The following is a 26,952-nucleotide window of genomic DNA, read 5'->3' on the forward strand; positions in this document are numbered from 1 at the left end:
TTTAGTTCAATATGATTTTATTTAAAAATCTGCAAAGCCAAAGGAGGGATCTGATGTTTTGTTAAAACAATTTTCACAGTATATATTTCAGCCTTTTTAGCTTTGTGTTGAATAACAACAGAAAAGGAAGTTTCTGTTCAAGACCCTCACTCCAGCACAGCACACTCAGCCAGGAACCCGGGATCGAGTGGCTGGGCGGGTCACCCTGGCCTGAGCTCACAGTGAATCCTCCCCCTTGAATGGAGCCCCAGTTCTTTCCCAGGCACACACACTTATTTTCACTGCTCTCCACAGGCCCTGAGAATCCTTCATCTTAAAGTTGAGAAAAGTGCGAAAGGATTCCTTAACTCATTGCCTGTAACAAACCCAGCTACTGGTTAACTCCCAACAATCACAAGTATAAAATACTTGAAATGTATAAGATGTTCCACGTTGAATGGAACAACTTAAATTTTAAAAAATTAAGTCAAGTAACATGCTTTCATGTTTTAAAACGTTACTTAATAAAACTTACTGAGACAAGATATACAGCACTTTCTTGTATTTGGTATTACAAACTCCTACTGACGATAGCTACTTGATGGTTGAAAAAAATAAAAAAGAGACGAAACCGTACATATTGTTTTATAAACGATGCCTGAAGGAATGTCATGTTGTAAATTTTGTTACTAAGATTAAGCCTGGAAAAAAAAAGATCTACAAAAGCAACACCCATGTTCTTTTAAATGATGAGGTAGATTTTTTCCTATGCAGCAAATGGAAGATAACCAAAAATGCATACAACTCACAAATCTTCTTTAAAAAAAAAAACAGTTCAGGTTATAGTCACTTTCACAAATAAGACATTTATAAACCACGAGGTGGAGAGGTCATACTCGGGGAAGCTCCACACTTTATGTGTTACTCGGAGATTCGATAATCAGTCTTGGATCTATTAACTCTCTCCAAAAAACGCTTATCTGAGGAAAAACAGAAAATATTCAGTTTAGAGATGTCATTTTGAGGTCATATGAATTTTAGTCAGTTAAAAACTTCAATTTTCATTTGTGAAGAATGCTTAAGGACTGGAGGTAATTTGAGTCCCAGTAAATTCAGTTCAATTAAGGTAGAAGGCCTTGTTTACCTAGAACACAGCTAAGTTTTATATTAAACATATTTCATCTTTCTTTGATTTAGAGCATGGGCTGGGGCCGGGTGGTACCAGCTGGTTACCAAGGGGTCAGAAGGATTTGCCCAACCAGTCTCTATGGACAGGCAGTCTGCAGACCTCTTGGGAGGCAGATACGGTCCAGAGGGTTATCACTAGACTGCTGACGCCCTTCCGTGCAGCTCTGTAGTTCTTTTCCTGTGCTGCCTAAAAACAGAGGAGTTATTTCGCATTTTACCAAGAGAAAGCAAAGCTAACGAAGGCCATCTGCATGAATAATGAGAGCCATCTAGTGTCCAAAAATGTAATTACAGGCCCTACTTCAGGCCTCAGTTTAATAAGGCCTCCAAGAGGAAAGCCTCTAACATTTAATTTTCCAGTGTAGTTTCCAAGAACACATTTCAACAAAAGAGTGGGGCTGCATATATTGCAAATAAAGAAGTATAGGATACGGGGCCAAATCTGCACAGCCTACCACAGACCCTGAAAATGTGCCTTTGGAGTAAATCCCTGAGTGTCATCTATCCTAAAGACAAAGCAAAACATACAGTCTGGTTAGGGTTTCCACAAGTTTACATTTCAGATAAAACGTGACTTTGCAATACTAAAACTTCAGAACAATATCATAACATTTCAAGTATAAACACCTTAAGAAGCGGTTTCTTAAATATAAATTCTATTCACTTCAATGCTACCATACTCTAATGAGACAGCCATTCCAGCATCTCTGGAAGTCTGGCTGCCAACAAAGCTCTAAACCATATACTCCCTAAAATGGCAATTTGAGGACTTAAGCAAAATCAGAAGACAGATTCATCACTGTGTGTCATTCTTCAAAATTATCTGCACTATCCTAAGTCAGAATCATGGTAACTCTTGGGAGGTAGTAGTCACTGTAAGGAGACATGGTGGAGACTTCCGGGGACCCCCCAAGGCTGGGATCCTCTCTGATTTTATATAGGCAGTGCAGAAAGCTGCAGCGTCACCTTCCAGACCACCAGCAGCCAGTCAAGCGAATGGACGACCAAGCAATCCCAAGAAGAGAAGCGTGCCTACCCTCTTCTCCTGCGTCACAGCGTACTCCACTACCTCAGCTCCATTTTCGTTGTGATAAACCAAATCAAATTTCCCAGGTTCTTTCATGGCTGAAACCAGATGGTAGGAAGGAGAGACAATAAGTCATTTCCCAGCAGTGAAAAAGATCCTCTACAGGGAATTCATATCGTTAGAAAAACCACCACAAACAAACTGTCCATTGACGTGGAGGCTGGGTACACACACGAAAGCATGGAGTGCTCAGTGACAGGAGATGCTCTGAAAACCCTGTGTCAACACACAGGAGCTTCTCAGGTATGCATCAGCAACGATCTTTCCTTCACAGAAAAGCAATGAGCTGATACACTATCACTAGTAATCCCAGAAAAGAATGTGTAACCACAAGATAATCCCCCCAAAACTGGTTTGTTTCAACAAGAGAAGGTGATGTGAATTCTGCAAAATTCTTGTATCTTGTTGTGTCCGCAGAAATTATACATGCTTACTTGGTAACACAGCAGTCCTCATTTTACATGGTAGGGTGGGGCTATAAAAATGACCACACAGGTTGAAATCATGCAAAACAATCTTAATCAGTGGGGAAACTTATGACTGTCTCATGATCTTTAAAATTTTTTGTCAAAACATTCAAACCTTTACTGTATAGGGAAATGAAAACACAGTAAAACTGCTATTTATGTAGGACACTGACCTAATGTAAAGCAGAAAAAATGAGAATTAGAGAATGTTCTGTGTCCACACACACCCAGGGTGGTTTGAACAGTGCTCGCCCCCTTGCCATCTAAGCACGTGCAGAGTGAGGATCTTTTCCACGCCTGGCACAGCCATCATACTCCTTTCTGTTTGAGTCTACTTTCAGCACGTTACCCTTTGAGTTTTGAAGGTTATGAAATAGATCTGAGAGTTTCTTTTTCAGTTTTGTCCAGTTTTTTGCTTATGTAATTTCTAGGACATCCTTATTTCTTTCATCATGACCACTTTCCTCACTGATGTCAAGAAGTTCACAGAAAGCTCAATGTCAGCATTTCCACAGTGAGTTATTTCTTCTATGATTTCACTTCAATTAAATTTGGATGTTACTTTTCACATCATCACTTTGTTTCTTTGTCACGCTGTCATTTCTGTTGGCCAGTTCCCTACTTGATTACCCGCTTTTGTAGAGTGACGCGTGGGTTTGTCACGGAGGCACGGAGGCACCACAGCTGCACACTTCGCTGTGGCGTGGGAGCTGAGCACCAGGTCACAGTGACCAGCACCAAAACACTGTAAGAAGCAAGGTGACTGTCACCGATCATAATGGGCACCTGCTACCGTGCAGCGATCTGTGGGCTGGAGAGCTGGTAGTACTTCACACAGTTACTCACAGCTAACAGGGCCTTCCCTGGTGCTCCAGTGGCTAAGACTCCACACCCGCAATGCAGGGAGCCCAGGTTTGATCCCTGGTCAGGGAACTAGATCCCACACGCTACAAGGGAAGATCCTGCAACTTAGATCTACGACTAAGACCTAGTGCAAAGAAATAAATATTTTTAAAAAGAAGAGTTAATATACCAAGTCACTGGAGACTGGTTTTATTTAACAAAACCATGGTAACTGAAATTCATGTATATTAGAACAATGCAAAGTGAGGACTGTCTGTATTTCTGCTAGAAAACAGATCAACTGTTTCTTGATGCTCCCAAAAAGAAAAGTTCTAATTGGATATCATCACTGTCAATCACCTGACAAGAAGTGATCAGGCTGTGTCCACAGAATTTGACCACGGACAAACCTCTGTCCAACATTCCTAAGGAGGATTTCTTCAAATGAAATCTAATCAGAAGAAAGCTGGAAAACCAGTGTAAGGTTTTTTGTTTGTGTTTTTTCTGCGTGCCCTCATAGTTTGCAGGATCTTAGTTCCCCAACCACGGATTGAACCTGAGCCCCAGCAAAGAAAGTGTCAAATCCTAACCACGGGACCACCAGGGAAATCCCCTGAAAAATCTTTCTGAATGATTTCTATGTACTAGAGTCTTGAATCTTTTACTATCTTATTTAAACATGAACAGAAAATAATTAATTCCTTAGAGTCTGCTAAAGAAAAAGGGATCTCCTCTAATCTCTGGCCAGGGACCCCTGCAAACACAACCCGAGTTAAGCCACACACAATAAAGGTCCTGTTATTCCAGGGTTTCAGAACCAAAAATGGGTGGGGTGATTCAGGGATAAAGCAGGGAACCATTTAAAATAATGCATGAGAGTGTGGCTACACTTATATTTCAGACATTTTACTTTAACACAGAGAAGTATGTTCATTTGCCAACCTTTTCAAACAGAGCTAGTAGGTCTTATGAGTCCACTGACTGGAGCTGTCTTTCTTTTAGAAACTTTATCCCTAATGCATATATGCAATTTCCAGTTTTTGAGTTTTGAGGAGTTTTGTTTAGTTTTGTTTTCTGGCCATGCCACGCAGCATGGAGGATCTTAAGTTCTCCGACCAGGGATCGAACCCACACCCTCTGCATTGGGAGCATGCAGTCTTAACCACTGGACTGTCAGGAGAAGTCCTGAGGTTTTTTGTTTTTTAAGTGGATGCAAGAATATAAGACTAGCAACACAATTTATGTGCAGAATCTTCTCAGATTTTTATCAAATTCCTCCCAAACTCTTATAGCTAACCCATCACATGTAATTCAATTTTCAGCAACGATCCTGAGTCAGCATTCAATTTAGGTTTCATAGACATAATTTTTTTTTCCATCAATTTTCATTAATTGATGTAATTTTATGAAATTACAAGTTACAATAAAAAGAACAACGTGCCTAATAGTTTGGGGGACAAACCCAACAACTCTCAGCAGACACGCAGCCCCACTAGTGGAAGCGCAGTGCAGCCCACCCCTAGGCCCTCTGTGCTAACGGAGGCAGCAGAGAGCACTGTAACCACAGTGGCCAAGGAAGACAGCGGCTCCTGCGTATAGAAGCTATTCAGAAACCAGTGCAGACATGAAGAGCCTACGTTTTCAAATTTTTTTCTAGAAGACTCACCAGGTAAGGATGAAAGAATTTCTATGTCTACTTGCTCGGTCTCCGGGTTATGGCTTAATATTCTTCCTTCCTTTCAAAAATAAAAGTCCAAGTCAAAAATCAACATGTGAAATATAATGAGTGTACTAAAACCATTTAAAAATAGTTAAGATGGTGAGTTTTATGTGAATTTTATTTCAACAAACAATTTTTTAAATAAGTCAACATGTATTTGGAATAAAACTTCCACAGCAGACCACATTTCTCTGGTCTAAATTATCCCCGGAGCAAGCACTACACAGCTAGGAAGAGCCCTAGAGCCCACAGCCTCTAGTTATCCAAACTAGCCTGCCCTGAGCCATCTCCCTGACCTGCCCTCCAACCCCAAGGAAACCTGGATGGAAGCTCCTCACTCCTGCCCCTGCCTCCCGGCCACAGCCAGGTGCTGGCATCTGGAGTCCTGCCTGGCGTGGCATTCTCCTTTCTCTTGGGAAATGTAAATAATAAATACTTCTCTTCAGTAGCACTGACTCTGCTGTGTTACCACTCAGTCACCTCCATAAGTTAAAATCCTATGGATACATATTAGACAGGGTCAGGGGGCTGGGGAGACTACATTCTTTGAAGGTAGCTTTGACTTTAAAGACAAGCTTAATGAATAAAGCTAATCATCTAGCTGGATAACAGCATTTGACTTCAAAGCAAAAAAGTAACATTGATTTTCACTCTTGAAATGGCTCTGAAAGCAACTTCAAAAAAGCCCTAAAAATACTGGAAACAAAGTAGCAAACAGCTTTCCAAAATAATAACTATAATGACCAACATCTATTTAATATGCATTTTAAAAAATCTATATCATCTCGAATCAATGATTGACATATAAATTCTATGTTTATTTCCATTTCCTCACACACTGCAGAATTAAATCAATCATCTGTGGTAGGGTGAAAAAACATCCTGGTCTGCTCAAGACAGGTCCATTTATGTTTCCTTTCAGTATAAATTATCAATACAATAGTAATCCTTTTCATTTGCAAGTGTTCTGATGTAGATGATAAGTTTGGTGGTCACCTATATTAAGGGACTAAGATGAAAAGATGCAAAATACACCAATTACCCAGAACTAACCAAGCAAATCCCTTCATGAACTGATTCTTCTTCTAGCCTGCTTTTGAACAAAGATTCTTACCAAGATTTTAAAAGACTTCCAAGGTATCAATTCAGATTGACTCACTGTTGTACCTTATCTATATTACTATGTTAACATATCAATTATTTCCTTTAAAAATGGACTTACATTCTGAATCTCACATCAAAATAATAAAGTATGCATTTTAACAATATTTTAACAAAATTTTGAATGGGTAAGAAAAGGAAAGACAACATGTAATTCTATAATCCCACTGAGTCATACTTTTGCTGAACTATGATGAAGTTCATATGCCAATATTAAGTCCCACACAAATATTAAAAGAGGAAATTCCAAGGATAATATTTGTGAATTACCTATGGTTAACTGGTAAAGCAAAAGAAACCATATTAGATCATAGTAACCAACAGGAATGCCAGGCTGGATGAAGCACAAGCTGGAATCAAGACTGCCAGGAGAAATATCAATAATCTCATATACGCAGATGACACCACCCTTCTGGCAGAAAGTAAAGAGGAACTAAAGAGCCTCTTGATGAAAGTGAAAGAGGAGAGTGAAAAAACTGGCTTAAACTCAACATTCAGAAAACGAAGATCATGGCATCGGGTCCTATCACTTCATGGCAAATAGATGGGGAAACAATGGAAACAGTGACAGAGTTTGTTTTCTTGGGCTCCAAAATCACTGCAGATGCTAACTGCAATCATGAAATTAAAAGATGCTTGCTCCTTGGAAGAAAAGTTATGACCAACCTAGACAGCATATTAAAAAGCAGAGACATTACTTTGCCAACAAAGGTCCGTCTAGTCAAAGCTGTGGTTTTTCCAGTAGTCATGTATGGATGTGAGAGTTAGACTATAAAGAAAGCTAAGACCCAACAAATTGATGCTTTTGCACTATGCTGTTCGAGAAGACTCTTGAGAGTCCCTTGGACTTCAAGGAGATCAAATCCTAAAGGAAATCAGTCCTGAATATTTATTGGAAGGACTGATGCTGAAGTTGAAACTCCAATAGTTTGGTTACCTGATGCAAAGAACTGACTCATTTGAAAAGACCCTGATGCTGGGAAAGATTGAAGGCAGGAGGAGAAGGGGACGACAGAGGATGAGATGGTTGGATGGCATCACCGACTCGATGGACATGAGTTTGAGCAAGCTCCAGGAGTTGATGATGGACAGTGTAGCCTGGTGTGCTGCAGTCCATGGGGATGCAGAGTCGGACACAACAGAGCAACTGAACTGACTGAACCAATAGGAATTCATAAACATATGAAATAGATTCCCATGCCAAGAATAATCAGATTTCCTGGCTGAGTCTGTACGTGCGTGCTCACTCAGCAGGCTCCACTGTCCACAGGACTCTCCAGCAAGAATACTGGAGTGGGTTTCCATTTCCTACTCCAGGGGGTCTTCCAGACCCGGGGACTGAACCCTGCATGTCCTGCACTGGCACATAGACTCTTAACCACTGAACCACCTAGGAAGCCCTTTCTGACTAAGAGCTATTTTATTTTCTTTCAAAGATGAGGATCATGGGGGACGGATACTCAAATAACTTTGTGTATCTAAGCTGATCAGAAAAAACTGAGTTAAAAAAAAAAATTTGTCATTCTCCTCGTGGGTATTAAGAAAAGTAACACTGGGAAACTTCAATGTGATATTATTAAAAAGTTTACATTTTGATAATATTTTTATTTTCTTCTTTACGGCACTGTTCACTCCATAAAAATCTATGTTATCTGTAATTAGCAAAATTAAACATGATGTTAGCTTCTTTAATGTACTGACATTTGATTATTTGTAAATAAAGACCCTTACCTTGTAGTCAGAGACATCAGGAGAATAATCGGATGTTAGTTCCAAAAGCTAAAAAAGAAAAAAAAACTCACAAATACAGATACCCCATGTTTCCTTTTCCTTACTCCTGAGAAAACAAAACATGCCATGTTCCGGGGCTTACTCCACCACTCAGGAAGCCTTGCCAAGAGCCTGTAGCAAAACAGGGCTTCAAGTAGGAAAGGTTCTTTGTGGGGGTTTGGGAGGTCTGGAGGTGACATGTAGAGTCTTTTTTTTATTGAGCAGTTACTATGTTCCAGACACCAGGCTGAGTCATTTTTATTCACTCAGAAAATAACTACTGGGCACCTACTACATGCTTGGCAAGAAAACATGAAAGATATAATTCAGGAAGAGTTTTTATACATATAAGTTAGTTCAATAATTCATTAAATTTTATTAACATAAATTATATTAACTTATAAATACAAATGTAACCTAATGTGCTAATGAATAAGTTTATTTGGAAAAGGAATAAACTCTTTTGTTGTAACTGTTGTTGTTTTTTGAATATATACCTTAAATGCAATCTTTTCTCCAACTTGAGGGGCAGCTGCTAACAATGGTAAGAGACTGTAGTCCTTCTTGTGTGTCTCTATGGGATTCTGAAAAACAGTGTTAGTCACGAGATTTTGTTACTGGTGGGAAAATGTGAACCCCGACATCAACTCCAGACACACAACATGAGGAAAGGGGAAGACATAAGCTCACAGTAATACTTGCCTGGATAATGGTAGATGAATTTGTCACCATTTCATTCAACTGCTGTTGCTTCTGATAGTCGGCGTTTCTATTTAAAACATAGGGAACAGCATGCCCTCGTCCTCGACCTCTCCCCCGCATACCCCGCCCCCTCGCTCCTTTCCAGGAAAGAAGGTCCTCTCCTCTACCCCAACCTCTTCCCAAACTGGCGGGGAGAGTCACGTTAGGAGGGGGACACAGGACCTGTCTACCACTGTTTGGGTCCGACTGCTTCCATCCAGTGGCGTTTGGAACCTGTGATGATGGCCCTGGACAATTTCTTCCTACAAAGAGGCCTACAGTCTTTAAGAACCCTGCAGTACACTCGGGGGTGCTCTTTGGCATCGCGCATTGATCGTCTGACTCTGAACTAGAGTCTGAACTAGAAGATGATGTTCTGGAGGTCTTGCCCTTGACAGGGGCTGAGGTAAAACCAGTTTTTGGAGCCACTTTGTTTGTAGCTGTGGTTTTCACAGAGGATCCGTCCTTTGACATGTCAGTCGAGATTTTCTGTGAGGAATGTCTGACCTCCAAGATGACGTTGCTGACAGCATCACTAGTTGATTCGTGGTAAGACTCAGACTCCGAGGAGGAATCAGGACTGTCTTTTGTACGGACGACCATGCCACCTTTCCGGTTGGCTTTCACAAGGCTGTTTCTAGCAGGAAGAGCTTTAGGGCTGCACTTCTGGATGGTCCACTCTTTCACAGACTGTGCTTTAGAAGACTTGGGAGTCTTGGCATGCTTTTTATATTCACGTTTCTCCTTCTTCTTTGGCAATTTTTTTTCAGTCTCTCCATCATCAACCTCCACCACATCACACGTGGCTTTGTTCTTCCTCTTGTTTTTTTTCCCCACACTCTGCTCTGTGGCTGCTTTCGGTTCTAGATCCAAGGTCTTCTCACTGTTATTGTTCTCATGCCTCTTCCAATGCTTCTTTGAATTTCTGTAATCTGGTTCGGTTTCTTCATCTTCGTCCAACTTAAATGCCCGCTTCTTTGCTTTTCTAGGTAATAAACGAGTACTGTCCCCATTACTAACTGTTACAGGACTCTCAGCAACTCCTCTCTCTTCTAATTTAACTCTGTTAAAAGAACAAGAGAGAAAGCTTTAGTAATTCATAAGCATGTCTCTAGGACATAGTTATATGCTAACATGACTACATCAGGCAATGAAAAAAAGGTCAAATCACTTCAAGATAAAAGACTCTTTTTAACAAAATGATCTATGGCATCACTTATGGTCAACTTTCAAATAACTAATTTTATTTATTGATCATCTACTGCATCCTAAAATTAGATTTTCTTTCATCTAAACACCATTGTGAAGTTGGTTTCTTTTCATTTTAAAACTGATCACAAAATTACAGTTCATACAAGTAATTGCCCAGGATCCACAGCCAGTAAGTCACAGAAATGCAACTCAAGCTTGTCTGTCTAATTCCAAAGTTCATAACCTTTCCACTATGTTATGTGCCTACCCTAAATGGTGACAATGCTGATTACCCATTTTGTTTTGTAAACTATTTTTTAAAAATCAGATTTCATTTTTGTTTGATTTTAGGAAAACACTGAACATGTTTTAAACTGTACTGACAGCCATTATAAAATTCTATAACATTTGGTGATTATTAATTTCATGGTCAACCTGGCTTCCCTGATAGCTCAGTTGGTAAAGAATCCGCCTGCAATGCAGGAGACCCCAGTTCAATTCCTGGGTCAGGAAAATCCCCTAGAGAAGGGATAGGCTACCCACTCCAGTATTCCTGGGGTTCCCTCTTGGCTCAGCTGGTAAAGAATCCACCTGCAATGTGGGAGACCTGGGTTCAATCCCTGGGTTGGAAAGATCCACTGGAGAAGGGATCGGCTACCCACTCCAATATTCTGGCCTAGAGAATTATATGAACTATATATATCCATGGGTTGCAGAGTCAGACATGACTGAGTGACTTTCACTTTCAATCTGACTAGGCCCTGGGGTACCCAGATATTTGGTTAAACATTATTCTGGGTGTGTCTGTGGGGGTGTTTCAGAATGAGATTAACATCTGAATTTGTACACTAAACAGACAGACTGCCTTTGTGAACATGCATGTGTGCTAAGTCACTTCAGTCGTGTCCAACTCTTGGTGACCCTGTGGACTATAGCCCACCAGGCTGCTACCCATGGGATTCTCCAAGCAAGAATCCTGGAATGGGTTGCTGTGCCCTCCTCCAGGGGATCTTCCCAACCCAGGGATCGAACTCCCATCTCTTAGTCTCCTGCATTGGGAGGCAGATTCTTCACCACTAGTGCCACTGGGAAGCCCACTTTTGTGAGCAGATGGTCCCAATATGAATGGGACTCAGAATAAAAGGCTGAGCAAGAGAGAATTCCCACCCCCTGCCTATCTTTGAGCTGGGACATCAGAAGAACTTCTCCTCATTTAGACTAGGAATCAGACTGAAATATACCATCAGCTCTCCTGGTTCTCAGGCCTTTGCACTTGGGCTGGAAGTTTATCATCAGCTTTCCCAGGTCTCCAGGTTGCCATCTGCAGATTTTGGGACTTCTCAGTCTCCATAATCTCATGAGCCAAGTCCTACTGAAAACCTCAGTTCTACATCTGCAGCTATAGCCATGTTTATGTCATCTCGTATTGTTCCTGTTTCTCTGGAGAACTCTAATACACAACTCATCCAAAAGTATTTTACTGTGGTAAAGGAATTCTGTTCCTCCATGAACTGGCAACAGTTGACTCTAATATGCACAGCCAGAGTGACAGAAACCTGAGTGAGTGTCACCAATGTCAAGCACACAGTGGGTGTTTAAAAAATGCCTGCGAAAAACAAACACTATTCTTTCAATATATTTACATCCAGCTGTACCTTTCATCAAGTACTTTTAGTGACCAGGGAACAATGCAGACAATCATATTTAAAAATAAAGTACAGTTGATTCATGTCAATGTATGACAAAAACCACTGCAATATTGTAAAGTAATTAGCCTCCAACTAATAAAAATAAATGAAAAAATAAATAAATAAAAATAAAGTACAACCAGTGAGTAATAAAATAGATTATAAGCATTCTTTAAGTTTTTGAAGGTACATTAATCCTATGGATTTATCTCAATGTGGTAGTTGAAAAAACTCTTCAGTTATTCTTTAGAATACACAAATATACAGACACATACACATACACATAAAGATAAAATAAAAGCTACTGATACCAGAAGGAGGACACAGAGAGAAATAAAACTCTGAAATAGCAGGGACTTACATAATAAAAACTCATTACCCGCTGTTCTCAGCTGTGGACATCAGCACCTAGCAGCAAGGAAGTAATCCGTAAACTGGCAAAAGCTAGTCTGGCATACCATGAATCTAAGAACTACTGAGGAACTTGCAGGATATGGAACTTTCCATAACATCTTTGATCAATTTGTTTTCACTTGTAGCAATGCAATGATTCAGGTTTCAATTCTGAGATGACGATTAGTACCAAACTTTTCATCACACTTTGTAAATAGATGCAGGAAATCCACGCACCTATGGACACCTTATCTTTGACAAAGGAGGCAAAAAAGTATCATGGAGAAAAGACAATCCCTTCAACAAGTGGTGCTGGGAAAAGTGGTCAACTACATGTTAAAGAATGAAACAAGAACACTTTCTAACACCATACACAAAAATAAACTCAAAATGGATTAAGGACCTAAATGTAAGACCAAAGAACTATAAAACTCTTACAGGAAAACATAGGCAGAACACTCTATGACATAAATCACAGCAAGACCCTCTATGATCCACCTCCTGGAGTAATGGAAAGAAAAACAAAAGTAAATACATGGGACCCAATTGAACTTAAAAGTTTTTGCACAACGAAGGAAACTATAAGCAAGGTGAAAAGACAGACCTCAGAGTGGGAGAAAATAACAGCAAATGAAACAACTGACAAAGAATTAATCTCCAAACTATACACGCAGCTCATGCAACGCAATACCAGAAAAACAAACAACCCAATCAAAAAGTAGGCAAAAGACCTAAACAGACATTTCTCCAAAGAAGACACATGGACGGCTAACAAACACATGAAAAGATGCTCAACATCGCTCATTATTAGAGAAATGCAAATCAAAACCACAATGAGGTATCATCTCAGACCGGTCAGAATGGCCATCATCAAAAAGTCTACAAACATTAAATACTGGAGAGGGTGCGGAGAAAAGGGAACCCTCTTACATCATTGGTGGGAATGCAAACTGGTACAATCACTATGGAGAACAGTGTGGAGATTCCTTAAAAAAAAAAAACTGGGAATACAACTGCCATGCAACCCAGTAATCCCACTGCTGAGGATACAACCCAAGGAAACCAGAATTGAAAGAGACACATGTATCCCAATGTTCACTGCAGCACTGTTTACAATAGCCAGGACATGGACGCAACCTAGATGTCCACTGGAGATGAACAGATAAGGAAGTTGTCACACATATCACAGTGGAGTATTACTCAGCTATAAACAGGAACACATTTGAGTCAGTTCTAATGAGATGGATGAAACTGGAGCCTATTATACAGAGTGAAGTAAGTCAGAAAGAGAAAGACAAATACTGTATATTAACGCATATATGTAGAATTTAGGAAGATGGTACCAACGATCCTACATGCAGGGCAGCAAAGGAGACACAGACGTAAAGAACAGACTTTTGGACTCGGTGGGAGAAAGAGAGGGTGGGATATTTGAGAATAGCATTGAAACATGTACATTACCATATGTAAAACAGATGACCGTGCAAGTTCGATGCATGAAGCAGGGCACGCAAAGCCAGTGCTCTGGGACAACCCAGAGAGATAGGGTGGGGAGGGAGGTGGGAGAGGGGTTCAAGGTGGAGGGGGAACACATGTATGGGACACGTGTATACCTATGGCCGATTCAAACTGATGTATGGCAAAAACCGTCATAATACTGTAACTATCCTCCAATTAAAATAAATAATAAATAAAAAGAAAATAGATGTAAGATGTTCAGTCACTGTGGCTCATTAATTCACTGGAACACCATACATGCTGCATCCACTGCAGGTAGGACCCCTGGCTTTCAGAGGAGCCTTCAAGAGCAGCTTGAGCATCACCTCACCAAGGATCTGTGGGTACTTGACCTGTGATTGCTGCAGCCTTGCTATCTGCTGCTACTGAAGATAATTTCAGTTTGGAATACACTAAGATTGAGAAACTAAATGCCAGCCAGGGAACAAGAAACGGCCCACTTGCCCAGTTACCCTTCTTTTCAGGGTGGACACTTTTCCTGGCAATGCTCTTCATTTCTCCACTTTGATCACAGACAACAAATGTAACTGTCCGCTTACAAACAAAAGTGAATGAAGCTGTCCTTTTACAAAGAAAAGTGAACTACCTGTATAATTAGTAGTGAAAGCAGACTACCTGTATAGTTACCTGTCTTTGATTCCAAGAAATTTTTAAGACAGACTCCCTGTTCACTCAAACTCTTTGCAGGGCAAACTGGGTAAAACATATTAAAATGTAAGGTATTCCCTTTAAATCTCCAAGTTCACTTTGAGGATTCTATCATATGTAAATAAAGACATGACCATTTGTACTGCCTGACACCTCCCCACTCCCACTAGCCACTGCCTGCCAAGGCCAAAGTGACTGAATTCAAATCTTCTGCCTTTGGTTAAAAGTTTAAAATATCATTATTTCAACTTTTCTCATCCGTGAAAATGAGGGTAATAATTATAGTACTCAAATGAGCTACTATATATGTTTAGAGCAGTGGTGGGCTAAAAGCAAGGGCTATCTAAATGTTAGCTCTAATTTTTATTAATACAATGAATGTTATTAGCCCTCTGAGGACAGGAGTTGGTGGGTTTTTAATGAACTTGTCCCATCAAATGGAGGTGAAATTCAAAAAAGTGGGTGTAAACAGGAATCTGCAATCTCTTGGCATCCCATCTGTCTCCACCTACAGAGAAGTAAGTTATCTGAGCAAGGGCACACAGTTAATGAGTTGCAGAGCCAAAATTCGAATCCAGAGCTCTGAATCCAGACCCTGGTCTCTTAATCACTCTGCTCTCTATCACTCTCTTACCTTTCACACAATATTGAACAAAGGTAACCCACGTATTCTTGGCATAAATACAGACCTGTACAACTTTTCTGGAGGCCAACCTGACAATACTTATCAAATTTTAACATTTGACCAAGTAGTACCTCTTCTAGGAATGATCTTACTGAGTCATTGCTCAAGTACACAAAGATACAGAAGAATATGCACCATAGCAGTATGTATGAAATATGTATGAAACACTTTCATAGCAGTGTGAAAACCCAAGGGCATTACACAAGCACGCTCCTCAATATGACAGAGAAGAGAGCCCGGCATTCTACATTCCTCGAACCATCAGCATGCCACAAAATGAGATTTAGCATCGAGAGACCCAGAGCTGCCAAGGAGCAGCAGCCTTAATGGCAAGGGCCTTCTTTGGCATCCGAGATTTCAGGGAACCAAACTGCTCTCAGCCTGGCTCAAACACTGTCTTCTTCACTCTTACTGCCAGCCTCAGAGACATGTCAGAGGGGCTTGGCTGGCCATCCAAGGAGCTACTGATCACAGCAACATGAAATGAGAACTCGCCTCTAATGTTCTGTATTTAATAATAAGCATCAAATGTCACAGGGTCCAAGAGCAACCGAGGAGAGAAGGCACTTTGTTTTCTCACAGAATGACTCTTCAACAGAGAGATCTCACCTCACCTGGTCGCTCTCCAAGCCAGGGGCCGCGGACAGGCTCCTGTGACGCTCTCTTCAGGGAGTGTTATAGGCTAAATTGTGTCCCCTTAAAATTCTTCTGTGAAGCCCTAACCCAGAGTACTCTAATATGACTGTATTTAGATACACAGCCTTTGAAGAGGTAATAAAATTAAGATAAGGCCGTTAGAGTGGGCCCTAGTCCACTGTGACTGGTGTACTTATGAGAGAAAATTTGGACACACAAAGAGACATCAGGTCATGTGCCTTTTTGTGACAACAGAGAAAAGGCCATGTGAAGACACAGTAACAGAGATACCCACGAGCCAAGGACAGAGGCCTCAGTAAAAACCTAAACTTGCCAACATCTTAATCTTAGATTTTCAGGCTCAAGAATTGTGAGAGAGAACTTTCGGTTGCTTAAGCCTGTGGTATTTCATTAGAGTGACCCTCACAGACTAAGGGGGCTGCAGGCAAATGGCAGTACATCCTCTTCCCAGGGAAGATGCAGACCAACTTCAGGAGGTCACTGTCAGCAGCCTGGGGGCAGAGGAAGTCAGATTCTGGGGGTTCAAAAGAAGGGGCTGTGAGGAAGTGACCGTGGCAGACAAGTGTGGTGATGCTCTTGAGCCTCCGGGGTTATTTCTCAGGATTCCCACAACCAGACTCCACGTTCTCTCATGAGAATTCTCTAAGCACTCCTGGAAATCCCAACAAAGCCCTTCTGCTGGTCAAACTCATCTATTCACCAAGTTAGTATTGCTTCTGTCTCCACAACTATACAGGGCCATCCAACATTTCCCTACCTACCCTTCATGTTACTGCTGAATTCCCTGATCATTTGTGTTCCATAATGATCTCTCCTTTCTCAACCATCTTTTGCACTTAGCAGCAACATATGGTATAATTACCCAGTCCACATGACACAAGAAGATAATATACAGAAACACAAAATTATTTTGCTCTACTCCAAAAATACTAGGTACCTTTGAGAAAAGAGATTTTCTTCTGTAGCTCTGAAGAAAAGTGAGTCTGTCAGAGGAAGACAAGCAAATGACTGGGGACATGAAACCACAAAAACATACAGGACTTTTCCAAATTCAACTTTTTCCTAAGGTCTGCCCCATTTATCACTGAAGCCAGCTGCAGAGATATTTCTTGACATATGCAACTGTGCATTTTGGTGTTGAGGAAGAATTCTGCCTGCCATTGGTGCTGTATTTATTTCCTATAACAGCTTTCATAGTTTGCTTGACATTGCTAACTTCATTATAAAGAGTCTAATTTTCAGATGATTCATTAAATGAAGTATAACTGCAGTTAGTTATCAGCAAGTTATTAATTCATGAAGCAGGAGAGAGATCAGAAAGTAAACATAACAGGAGAGGATGCAATATTTATAATAAATCGTCCCTGAACTGCAGAGAGAATGGAATGAATAAAAAAGAAAAACAACTTTTTTGAAACTTGGACTATTTCAAATTGTCATTGTAAATAGCTAACATTATTAATAAATCATAGTGTTTCTGCTTTTATAAGAAAGAAAGATACATACATGCACTCAAAGATACAACTGTTCCAAATTAAATTCCCTGATGCTATGAAAAAATTGTATGAATCTGACATACTCTGGGAAAAAGAATATTCAACATTCAGCAAAGGGCAAGCAGAAGAAAGTAGCCTGGTTCACAACTCTAATTTTTTTTCACTGTAAATGAAGTTTTTAAAATGAAGCCTTTGATTTTGTACATACAAAATCAATACACAGAAATCACTTGCATTCCTATATACTAACAATGAAAAATCAGAAAGAGAAATTAAGGAATCAATTCCATTTACTACTGCAACAAAAATAATGAAATACCTAGGAATATACCTACCTAAGGAGACAAAAGAACTGTATACAGAAAACTGTAAGACACTGATGAAAGAGATCAGATGACATAAACAGATGGAGAGACATTCCATGTCCCTAGATTGGAAGAATCAATATTGTGAAAATGACTATATTACCAAATACAATCTACAGATTTAACGTGATCCCTATTAAATTACCAATGGCATTTTTCACAGAACTAGAACCAAAAAATCTCACAATTCATATGGAAACACAAACGATCCGAAACAACCAAACAATCTTGAGAAAGAAGAATGGAGTTGGAGGAATCAACCTTCCTGACTTCAGACTATACTACAAATCTACAGTCATCAAGACAGTATGGTACTGGCACAAAAACAGAAATACAGACCAATGGAACAAGACAGAAATCCCAGAGACAAACCCATGCACATATGGGTATCTAATTTTTGACAAAGGAGGCAAGAATATACAATGGGGCACAAATAGTCTTTTCAAAAGTGCTGCTGGGAAACTTGATAGCTACATGTAAAAGAATGAAATTACAACACTTCCTAAAACACCATACACAAAGATAAGCTCAAAATGGATTAAAGACCTAAATGTAAGACCAGAAACTATAAAACTCCTAGAGGAAAACACCGGCAGAATACTCGATGACATTTATCACAGCAAGTTCCTATATGATCCACCTCCTAAAGTAATGGAAAGAAAAACAAAAATAAACAAATGGGGCTTAATTAAACTTAAAAGGTTTTGCACAGCAAAGGAAACTATAAACAAGGTAAAAACTCAATGCTCAGAATGGGAGAAAATAATAACAAATGAAACAACAAAGGATTAATTTCTAAAATATACAAGCAGCTCATACAACTCAATACCAGAAAAACAACCCAATTAAAAAGTGGGCAAAAGACCTGAACAGACATCTCTCCAAAGAAGCCACACAGATGGCTAATAAACACATGAAAAGACACTCAACACAGCTAATTATTAGAGAAATGCAAATCAAAACTATAATGAGATATCACCTCACACTGGTCAGAATGGCCATCATCAAAAAATCTACAAACAATAAGTGCTAGAGAGGGTGTGGAGAAAAGAGAAAACTCTTGAACTGTTGGTGGGAATATAAACTGATACAGCCACTAGGGAAGATGGTATGGAGATTCCTTAAAAAACTAGGAATAAAACCACCATATGACCCAGCAATCCCATCACTAGGCATACACCCTGAGGAAACCAAAACTGAAAAAGACACATGTATCTCGATATTCATTGCAGCACTATTTACAACAGCTAGGACATGGAAGCAAGCTAGATGTTCACCTACATACACAAAATGGAATATTACTCAGCCACAGAGAGGAACACCTTTGAGTCAGTTCTAAAGAGGTGGATGAACTAGAGTCTATTATACAGAGTGAAGTAAGTCAGAAAGAGAAAAACAAATATGTATTAACGCATATATATGGAATCTAGAAAGATGGTACTGATGAACCTATTTGCAGGGCAGCAATGGAGACACAGACATAGAGAACAGACGTACGGACACGTGGGGTGGGGGAAGAAGGAGAGGACGGGAGGTATGGAGAGAGTAACATGGAAACATACACACCACCGTATGTAGAACAGCCAGCCAGTGGGGGTTTGCTGTATGACAGGGAACTCAAACAGGGGCTCTGTAACAACCTAGGGGGTGAGATGGGAGAATGAGGTGGGAGGGAGGTTCAAGAGAGAGGGGACACAGGTATACCTATTGTTGATTCATGTTGATGTTTGGCAGAAACCAACACAATATTGTAAAACAATCATCCTTCAATTTAAAATAAATAAATCTAACATTAAAAAAAGGAGGCCCTAAATAAATCATTCCAAGATATGAATCTGAACTGAAACTGTTAGGGGAAGCACACTGATTGAAACCGCCCACCCTGGCCAGGCACCATAGTAACCACTTGCATGAGTTGTCTTATGACAAGACATCCTGGTAAGAAACACTGAACTAAAAAGCCTCCACCAACCAGAAGAGTTCGGGAAAGGTCAAAAGGAGACACCACCTGTTCGCCCACTTCCCAGAATCCTTCTCTCTGGCATCCATCTTGGCTGAACAAGGCTACACCACCAGGAAGGACTCTGAGTCAGAATGATTGGCTAAGGACCACCTGGAAACTAATCCCATCACCATAAAAACCCAAGACTGCAGGCCGTGAGACAGAGCTGTTCTCCTGGGTTCCCTTACCCTCCTGCTCTCCACCCGGGTGCCCTTTCCCAATAAAATCTCTTGCTTTGTCAGCACATGTGTCGCCTCAGACAATTCATTTCCGAGTGTTAGACAAGTCCACTTTCAGGCCCTGGAAGGGGTCCCCCTTCCTGCAACAAATGGCAACTCTGGTGGGACTCTTCTTTGCTGAGACTGATATCCTGACCACTCGGGGTACTCAGGTGCCAGCCTGCCTGCCAATGGATCAGACCTAGTGGCCGCAACTGGTACCCTTTTGTCCTTGGTCTCCTCCTGATGCGGACAACTGGCCAGTGTGCCCCAACCAGTAAGGAACAAGAGACTTTACTGACCTCTCTCCCCTTCCCTCTCTCTTTCCTCTCCCTAACCCTTCCTATCCTTCCCTATTTTTCTAGTCCCCTGGTACTGGACGCAGGAATCTGGTTGAAGGGCCTCAGGTTGAGCTGAGGATTGGAGACTGATCACCTCCTCTTGGCAGAGAACTCAAATTCTGGCTCTGGTCTGGTCTGATTTCTGGTAGGGCCGAGTCCCGGTCCTCCCTTCTCTGGAGGTCCAGGGTAAAGTCCCGTAACGCCTGGGTATCTGCAGGTGGCAGGAGACGTCTGTAAGGCCACCCCTTTTGTCCCCCTCTCCCGCCTCCTCCCCCTTCTTCTTTCAACCTGACTTCCTTTCCTCCCTTTGAAATCTTTGAAGACCTGAGATATTTTCCTTTACTCTGTTAGTACTTCAATCTGAAGTTCTGTGTCTCTATAGGAGGTTTTCTGAGAGACTGTATTCTTGTATTTAAGGGAGTGTCTGATGAGGACTGCCAGATTTATATATGTGTGTTTTAACTCTGTGTTGTGTTGTGATTTTTGATGGCCATTTTGCTTTGTCCGACCACCAGTTGGTTTAGACCTGCTGCCATTTTGTTAGAACTTGATTTTCTTTCCCTATGCCTTGAGACTAGGGCTCTCAGGAACACTTATCTAGACCATCTCTAACTCCTGAGATTGAGAAAAAATGGGGAAAAGCCTTTAAAAATTTTATTTATTCCAACTGTTTTTTATAAACTAGTAAATTTTACATTGTATTATCTAATTCATGACTAAACTTAGAAAAGAAGCTAGATCTTGCACTGTGTCTGTCTAAATATGTCTTTGTCTCTGGGTAACATTTTTGAGGTTAATTTGTAAATGAGCTCTATTTAATTGGCTTAAAGAAAGGTTCAGTTCAGTTCAGTCACTCAGTCGTGTCTGACTCCTTGCGACCCCATGAATCGTAGCACGCCAGGCCTCCCTGTCCATCACCAACTCCCAGAGTTTACTCAAACTCATGTCCATTGAGTCAGTGATGCCATCCAGCCATCTCATCCTCTGTCATCCCCTTCTCCTCCTGCCCTCAATCCTTCCCAGCATCAGCCTTTTTGAATGAGTTAGCTCTTCGCATGAGGTGACCAAAGTATTGGAGTTTCAGCTTCAGCATCAGTCCTTCCAATGAACACCCAGGACCGATCTCCTTGCAGTCCAAGGGACTCTCAAGAGTCTTCTCCAACACCACAGTTCAAAAGCATCAGTTCTTCGGCGCTCAGCTTTGTTCACAGTCCAACTCTCACATCCATACATGACCACTGGAAAAATCATAGCCTTGACTAGGCAGACCTTTGTTGACAAAGTAATGTCTCTGCTTTCTAATATGCTGTCTAGGTTGGTCATAACCTTCCTTCTAAGGAGTAAGTGTCTTTTAATTTCATGGCTGCAATCACCATCTGCAGTGATTTTGGAGCCCAGAAAAATAAAGTCAGCCACTGTTTCCTCATCTATTTGCCATGAAGTGATGGGACTGGATGCCATGATCTTAGTTTTCTGAATGTTGAGCTTTAAGCCAACTTTTTCACTCTCCTCTTTCACTTTCAGCAAGAGGCTCTTTAGTTCTTCTTCACTTTCTGCCATAAGGGTGGTGTCATCTGCATATCTGAGGTTATTGATATTTCTCCTGGCAATCTTGATTCCAGCTTTGGCTTCCTCCAGTCCAGCGTTTCTCATGATGTACTCTGCATATAAGTTAAATAAGCAGGGTGACAATATACAGCCTTGACGTACTCCTTTCCCTATTTGGAACCAGTCTGTTGTTCCATGTCCAGTTCTAATTGTTGCTTCCTGACCTGCATACAGGTTTCTCAAGAGGCACGTCAGGTGGTCTGGTATGCCCATCTCTTTCAGAATTTTCCACAGTTTATTGTGATCCACACAGTCAAAGGCTGTGGCATAGTCAATAAAGCAGAAATAGATGCTTTTCTGGAACTCTCTTGCTTTTTCGATGATCCAGCAGATGTTGGCAATTTGATCTCTGGTTCCTCGGCCTTTTCTAAAACCAGCTTGAACATCTGGAAGTTCACGGTTCATGTATTGCTGAAGCCTGACTTTGAGAATTTTGAGCCTTACTTTACTAGTGTGTGAGATGAGTGCAATTGTGCAGTAGTTTGAGCATTCTTTGGGATTGGAATGAAAACTGACCTTTTCCAGTCCTGTGGCCACTGCTGAGTTTTCCAAATTTGCTGGCATATTGAGTGCAGTACTTTCATAGCATCATCTTTTAGGATGTGAAATAGCTCAACTGGAATTCCATCATCTCTACTAGCTTTGTTCGTAGTGATGCTTTCTAAGGCCTACTTGACTTCACATTCCAGGATGTCAGGCTCTAGGTGAGTGATCACATCATCGTGTTTATCTGGGTCGTGAAGATCCTTTTTGTACAGTTCTTCTGTGTATTCTTGGCACCTCTTCTTAATATCTTCTGGTTCTGTTAGGTCCATACCATTTCTGTCCTTTATCGAACCCATTTTTGCATGAAATGTTCCCTTGGTATCTCTAATTTAAAGAAAGGTAAGCGCTTACAAATCAGATAATTCTAAATTAAACAATAAATTCCAGGTTCATGTGAACTGGTAAACATTCAGTATTAAATACCTGATATTAATGTTTGTTTGTTGACCTATCTAATATAGACATGTCTTAGAGTAATTAATATTAAGTAGAACATTTTCATTGTACCTAGGTTTAATATAAGTTAAATATTATCATATCTGTTACAAGTTTGTCAACAAGGACATTACCTTGAGTGAAGAAACTTCTAAAAAAAAAAAAAAGTAAATGAGATATGAGCTTTTAGATAAGCTCTTTACGAATAATTATCTTTAGAAGTATCTGCCTAAAATAGTCTCTCCAGATGGGCATAACTTGAATTTCTAAGGGTTGTGCTAAACGAAGTGTTGGAAGTCTATTGAATAGTTAGATCATTTCCAAATAAAATAAGATTTTGAAACATTTACTACTAAACACTAATTTCCTTTTACAGAGAAACAAAGAGATTTGGGACTATAGATGAATAATGTTTGGTGCCATCCTAAAATGTTCTAAGAAAGCAAGGGTTTTAGAAATTATCACTGGTATTTATGCTCACCAATCTATAAAATGCTAATATAAACGTTCTTGGTTGCTAAAGGAAAGTAGGAAGTGTGTTTTCAGTAAAAAAAAAAAAAAAGAAAGAAAAAAGGTATGAAAAATTACTAAAAAGCGTTATGCATGATCAGGATTTTCTAAAATTGGATTACAGTTAGTTAGATAAATGGATTTTGTTAGGAATGATAGGAATGACACAGCATAAGAAAACTGGTTAGAGCCAACTAGGTCCAAGATGGCAGAGCTGACTTTCACTAGACCCTGAGCCTTGGTATTTATGCCCATTGTCACCTATCAAGAAGCTAAATGACATACCCATCAACATTGACTAAATCTGACCAAATGTTCTGCTGCTGCTGCTGATGCTAAGTCGCTTCAGTCACGTCTGACTCCGTGCGACCCCATAGACGGCAGCCCACAAGGCTCCCCCATCCCTGGGATTCTCCAGGCAAGAACACTGGAGTGGGTTGCCATTTCCTTCTCCAATGCATGAAAGTGAAAAGTGAAAGTGAAGTCGCTCAATCATGTCCGACTCTTAGCAACCCCATGGACTGAGCCTACCAGGCTCCTCCGTCCATGGGATTTTCCAGGCAAGAGTACTGGAGTGGGGTGCCATTGCCTTCTCCGGACCAAATGTTCTAAATCTTTTTAATTGATCTTTCAATAAAACTTTCTAAATCAAATTCTTTTGAAGTTCTTTTGACCTCTAGCTAACTTTGGGGTGCTTCAGAGGGCCCCTGAAACATCCCAAAAAGAGATATTAAACTGTGTTTATTTGGTTGGTTAAATTACATGAAAAAGATTATCAAATGAGTAATAAATCCACTAGAAAACTGGGCTATGTGCCTTATAGATGGTGGTGCCAATATATAATTTCCCTGCAAGATAAAGATTCTACAGAGTAGACTAAGTCAGATGACCTGAGATATACTGGGCTACATCTAATGGAAACTCTTAAGTCTTACTTGTGACTTTACTAATACTGCTGGCTATGCTATTTGTATTTCACCCGTTTTACAAAATTGCTGTTTCTTACACTGCCAAATGTGTGTCTGAGGCCTCTAATAGAATAATATATAGTCCAATATGAGATCGATGATGGTAAGTGTAACTCTAGATATGGGAAGAAGCAACAAGAGGGAATATTTTCCTGGACCAAGAAGCTAGTAAGACAGGTGGTCCAGAGAATTTTGGATACTAATTTATGGCCTAGTCCAGTAACAGCACATTGAGTGACCTGTTGACAAAGTCTTTGCCAAACCTGAGAATGGACATTCTCAGCACCATGGGCTAAAGTGGTCATGAAATGCCCCCCTCAAAATCATGGTCTAGTTTATGAGCAAAAAGGGGCTCTGCCAACTGAAAACTGACACTTGCCATCTACGTCTACAAAGATTAAATCATAGCCACTGCTGGCTTTCAACACCCCTGAAAGGAGTTCAGGGTGAAAATCAGGAATTAGGCACTCTGTGCTCTGGGAAAAAGTGGCAGAACAGGCTTTCAGATAGTTAGATCTTTTCAGGAGAAGATTTTACAAGTTCCAATTCTTGCATCTTCTCATCCCTAGAAAAACACTGATGTCATTAATCGTGAAATCTGCTTTGGCTATCAAGGAAATTTTTACAATTAAAAGTCAAAATAGAGTATCTATGTTTCAGACATCCTGGGAAATAACTAGGTGATGCTATGGGTGTAATTTCAAATTAGACCTTGTATTGCTAAACACTTGAGTTTTCCAAGATATGTCAGCCTTGGATGCCACCATTCTCAAAACAATGTCTGCTGGAAGCTAGTAGCTGCAACCTTACTTTTTATAAAACTAGGCAACTGGCTACCTGGCTACAAGTCTCCCCAAAGTGCCAGGTCCAGACTGGGTTTCAGACCTATTCTTCTAAAAAGAAATCAGATTTATTTTGTCTGTTAAAATTCCACTTATCCCTCCTCCAGCTACTTCTAATTGGGTCTGTTACAACAAAATGGCAGACCAACGGATTGCGATTTCAATCATACAAGGCTCAGATCTAGGACTTGGAACTCAGGAATACTGTTTGGCCCCTGTCTAGTCCATCTCTGAGAGGAGCCAATTGTTTCAAACTAAACTGCTATTATTACAAGGGTGAATGCTGATTTCAGTCAAAGCAAAAAATATACCTTGACTTAGATCAGGTACAGAGAGACTTCCACTCTGCTAGGCAGGCCTACTCCCATGCACAGCAGGAAGAAGTTACAGAAGAAAGAGACCTCCACCCCAATTCCCAAGAAGTGTCTTGAGTATGAAGTCTCTCAGCGGGAGCTGTTAGGGGAAGCACACTGACTGAAACCGCCCACCCTGGCCAGGCACCATAGTAACTATACGCATCAGTTGTCTTACAACAGGAGGTCCTGGTAAGGAACACAGAACTAATAAGCCTCCACCAACCAGAAGAGTTTGAGAAAGGCCAAAAGGAGACACCACCTGTTTGCCCACCTCCCAGAATCCTTCTCTCTGGCATCCATCTTGGCTGAACAAGGCTACACCACCAGGAAGGACTCTGAGTCAGAATGATTGGCTAAGGACCATCTGGAAACTAATCCCATCACCATAAAACCTGAGGCTGCAGGCCATGAGACAGAGCTGTTCTCCTGGGTTGCCTTACCCTCCTGCTCTCCACGCGGGTGCCCTGTCCCAGTGAAATCTCTTGCTTTGTCAGTATGTGTGTCTCCTCGGACAATTCATTTCCTAGTGTTAGACAAGAGCCCAGTTTCAGGCCCTGGAAGGGATCCCCCTTCCTGCAACAAAACGACTGTCTTACCATTTTACTGTGACACGTGTGCCACACGTGAGTAACTGACACAACTGCTCCTTGACACTCATTTCACTTTTTTTTTTTAAATTTCCAAAAACATATTGAAAACTTTGATTTCCCAATTCAAACCCAAAAGGTCCCAAACACCTATTTAACTTGAAGCCAAATGAGACAGAGAACTAGGCCCGCCAGGCAGTATGGCAGGAGCTCCGAGGCTGGAGAACCCGCACCTGGTGAAGACGACACGCCTGTTGGTGTCTGCTCGGCCCGCGAGCCGCCAGAGCAAGGCCGAGTCTGAGGCAGGCCCGCGCGCACCTAACAACGGCGCCTGGCTGAGCAAGCACTCGGCAAACCGAGGCAGGCAGAGACGCGGGCCCTGCCCAGACAGCAGGCCGGGGCTTTTCCACCTTCGGTCCCCCGCGCCTAACTAGACCGGCCAGAAGCCCCTGGTTCACAGAAGAGCCGCTCGTCAGGCCCCCGCCCAGCCGGCCCCTCAGCCCCGCGGCCTCCGGAGTCGGCGGCGCCCCGGCGTGCGCAGGCGCGCGCCCGGCCCGGCCGCGCCGCCCCGCCCGCGCACCTGAGGCAGTCGTTGTCTCGTACCAGGCGCGCGCTCTCGGCGGGGGGCAAGAGCGCCCCCTCCAAGTAGAGGCCCAGGAGGGCCCCGGAACTGAAGCCGAAGCGCTGGCGGATCAGACTAATGAGGTCCGTGACGACTCGGCATCCGTTCAGGTCGATGAGAAGCCAGAAAGACGTGCAGTGCGGGGCGCCGGGCGGCGGGTAATCGAATTGAAGCCGTAGCCTAACCGTCTCGGAGGCTGCCATCTTGCTCGATGCGCAACGGAAGCCGAGAGACTCGACCGGGCGGCCGAGAGGCGTGCGCGGGGCCCGCCCCCGGGAGCCTATGAACGTGTGCCCCCTATTGGTGGGAGTGGCTGCGAC

General features: G+C 41.5%; 1 protein-coding gene across 2 annotated transcripts; it reads right to left on the bottom strand.

Moving 5' to 3' along the window:
• On the bottom strand, window positions 1–26,869 carry COIL (coilin). 2 transcript variants are annotated; one of them, XM_061142593.1, is made up of 8 exons: window positions 26,591–26,869; window positions 8,918–10,019; window positions 8,713–8,799; window positions 8,177–8,224; window positions 5,231–5,300; window positions 2,204–2,292; window positions 1,268–1,354; window positions 1–959 (listed from the first exon to the last, which is right to left on the bottom strand). In XM_061142593.1, the coding sequence occupies exons 1-8, from the start codon at window positions 26,833–26,835 to the stop codon at window positions 894–896; spliced, it is 1,794 nt and encodes a 597-aa protein (XP_060998576.1). In that variant the 5' UTR covers window positions 26,836–26,869; the 3' UTR covers window positions 1–893. The 2 variants fall into 2 exon arrangements, with proteins under 2 accessions (XP_060998576.1, XP_060998577.1); XM_061142594.1 differs by lacking the exon at window positions 1,268–1,354.
• Between the last annotated feature and the right edge of the window lie 83 nt (window positions 26,870–26,952).

This window comes from Dama dama, chromosome 5, assembly GCF_033118175.1.
Source record: "Dama dama isolate Ldn47 chromosome 5, ASM3311817v1, whole genome shotgun sequence".
In the NCBI taxonomy this organism is placed as follows: Eukaryota; Metazoa; Chordata; class Mammalia; order Artiodactyla; family Cervidae; genus Dama; species Dama dama.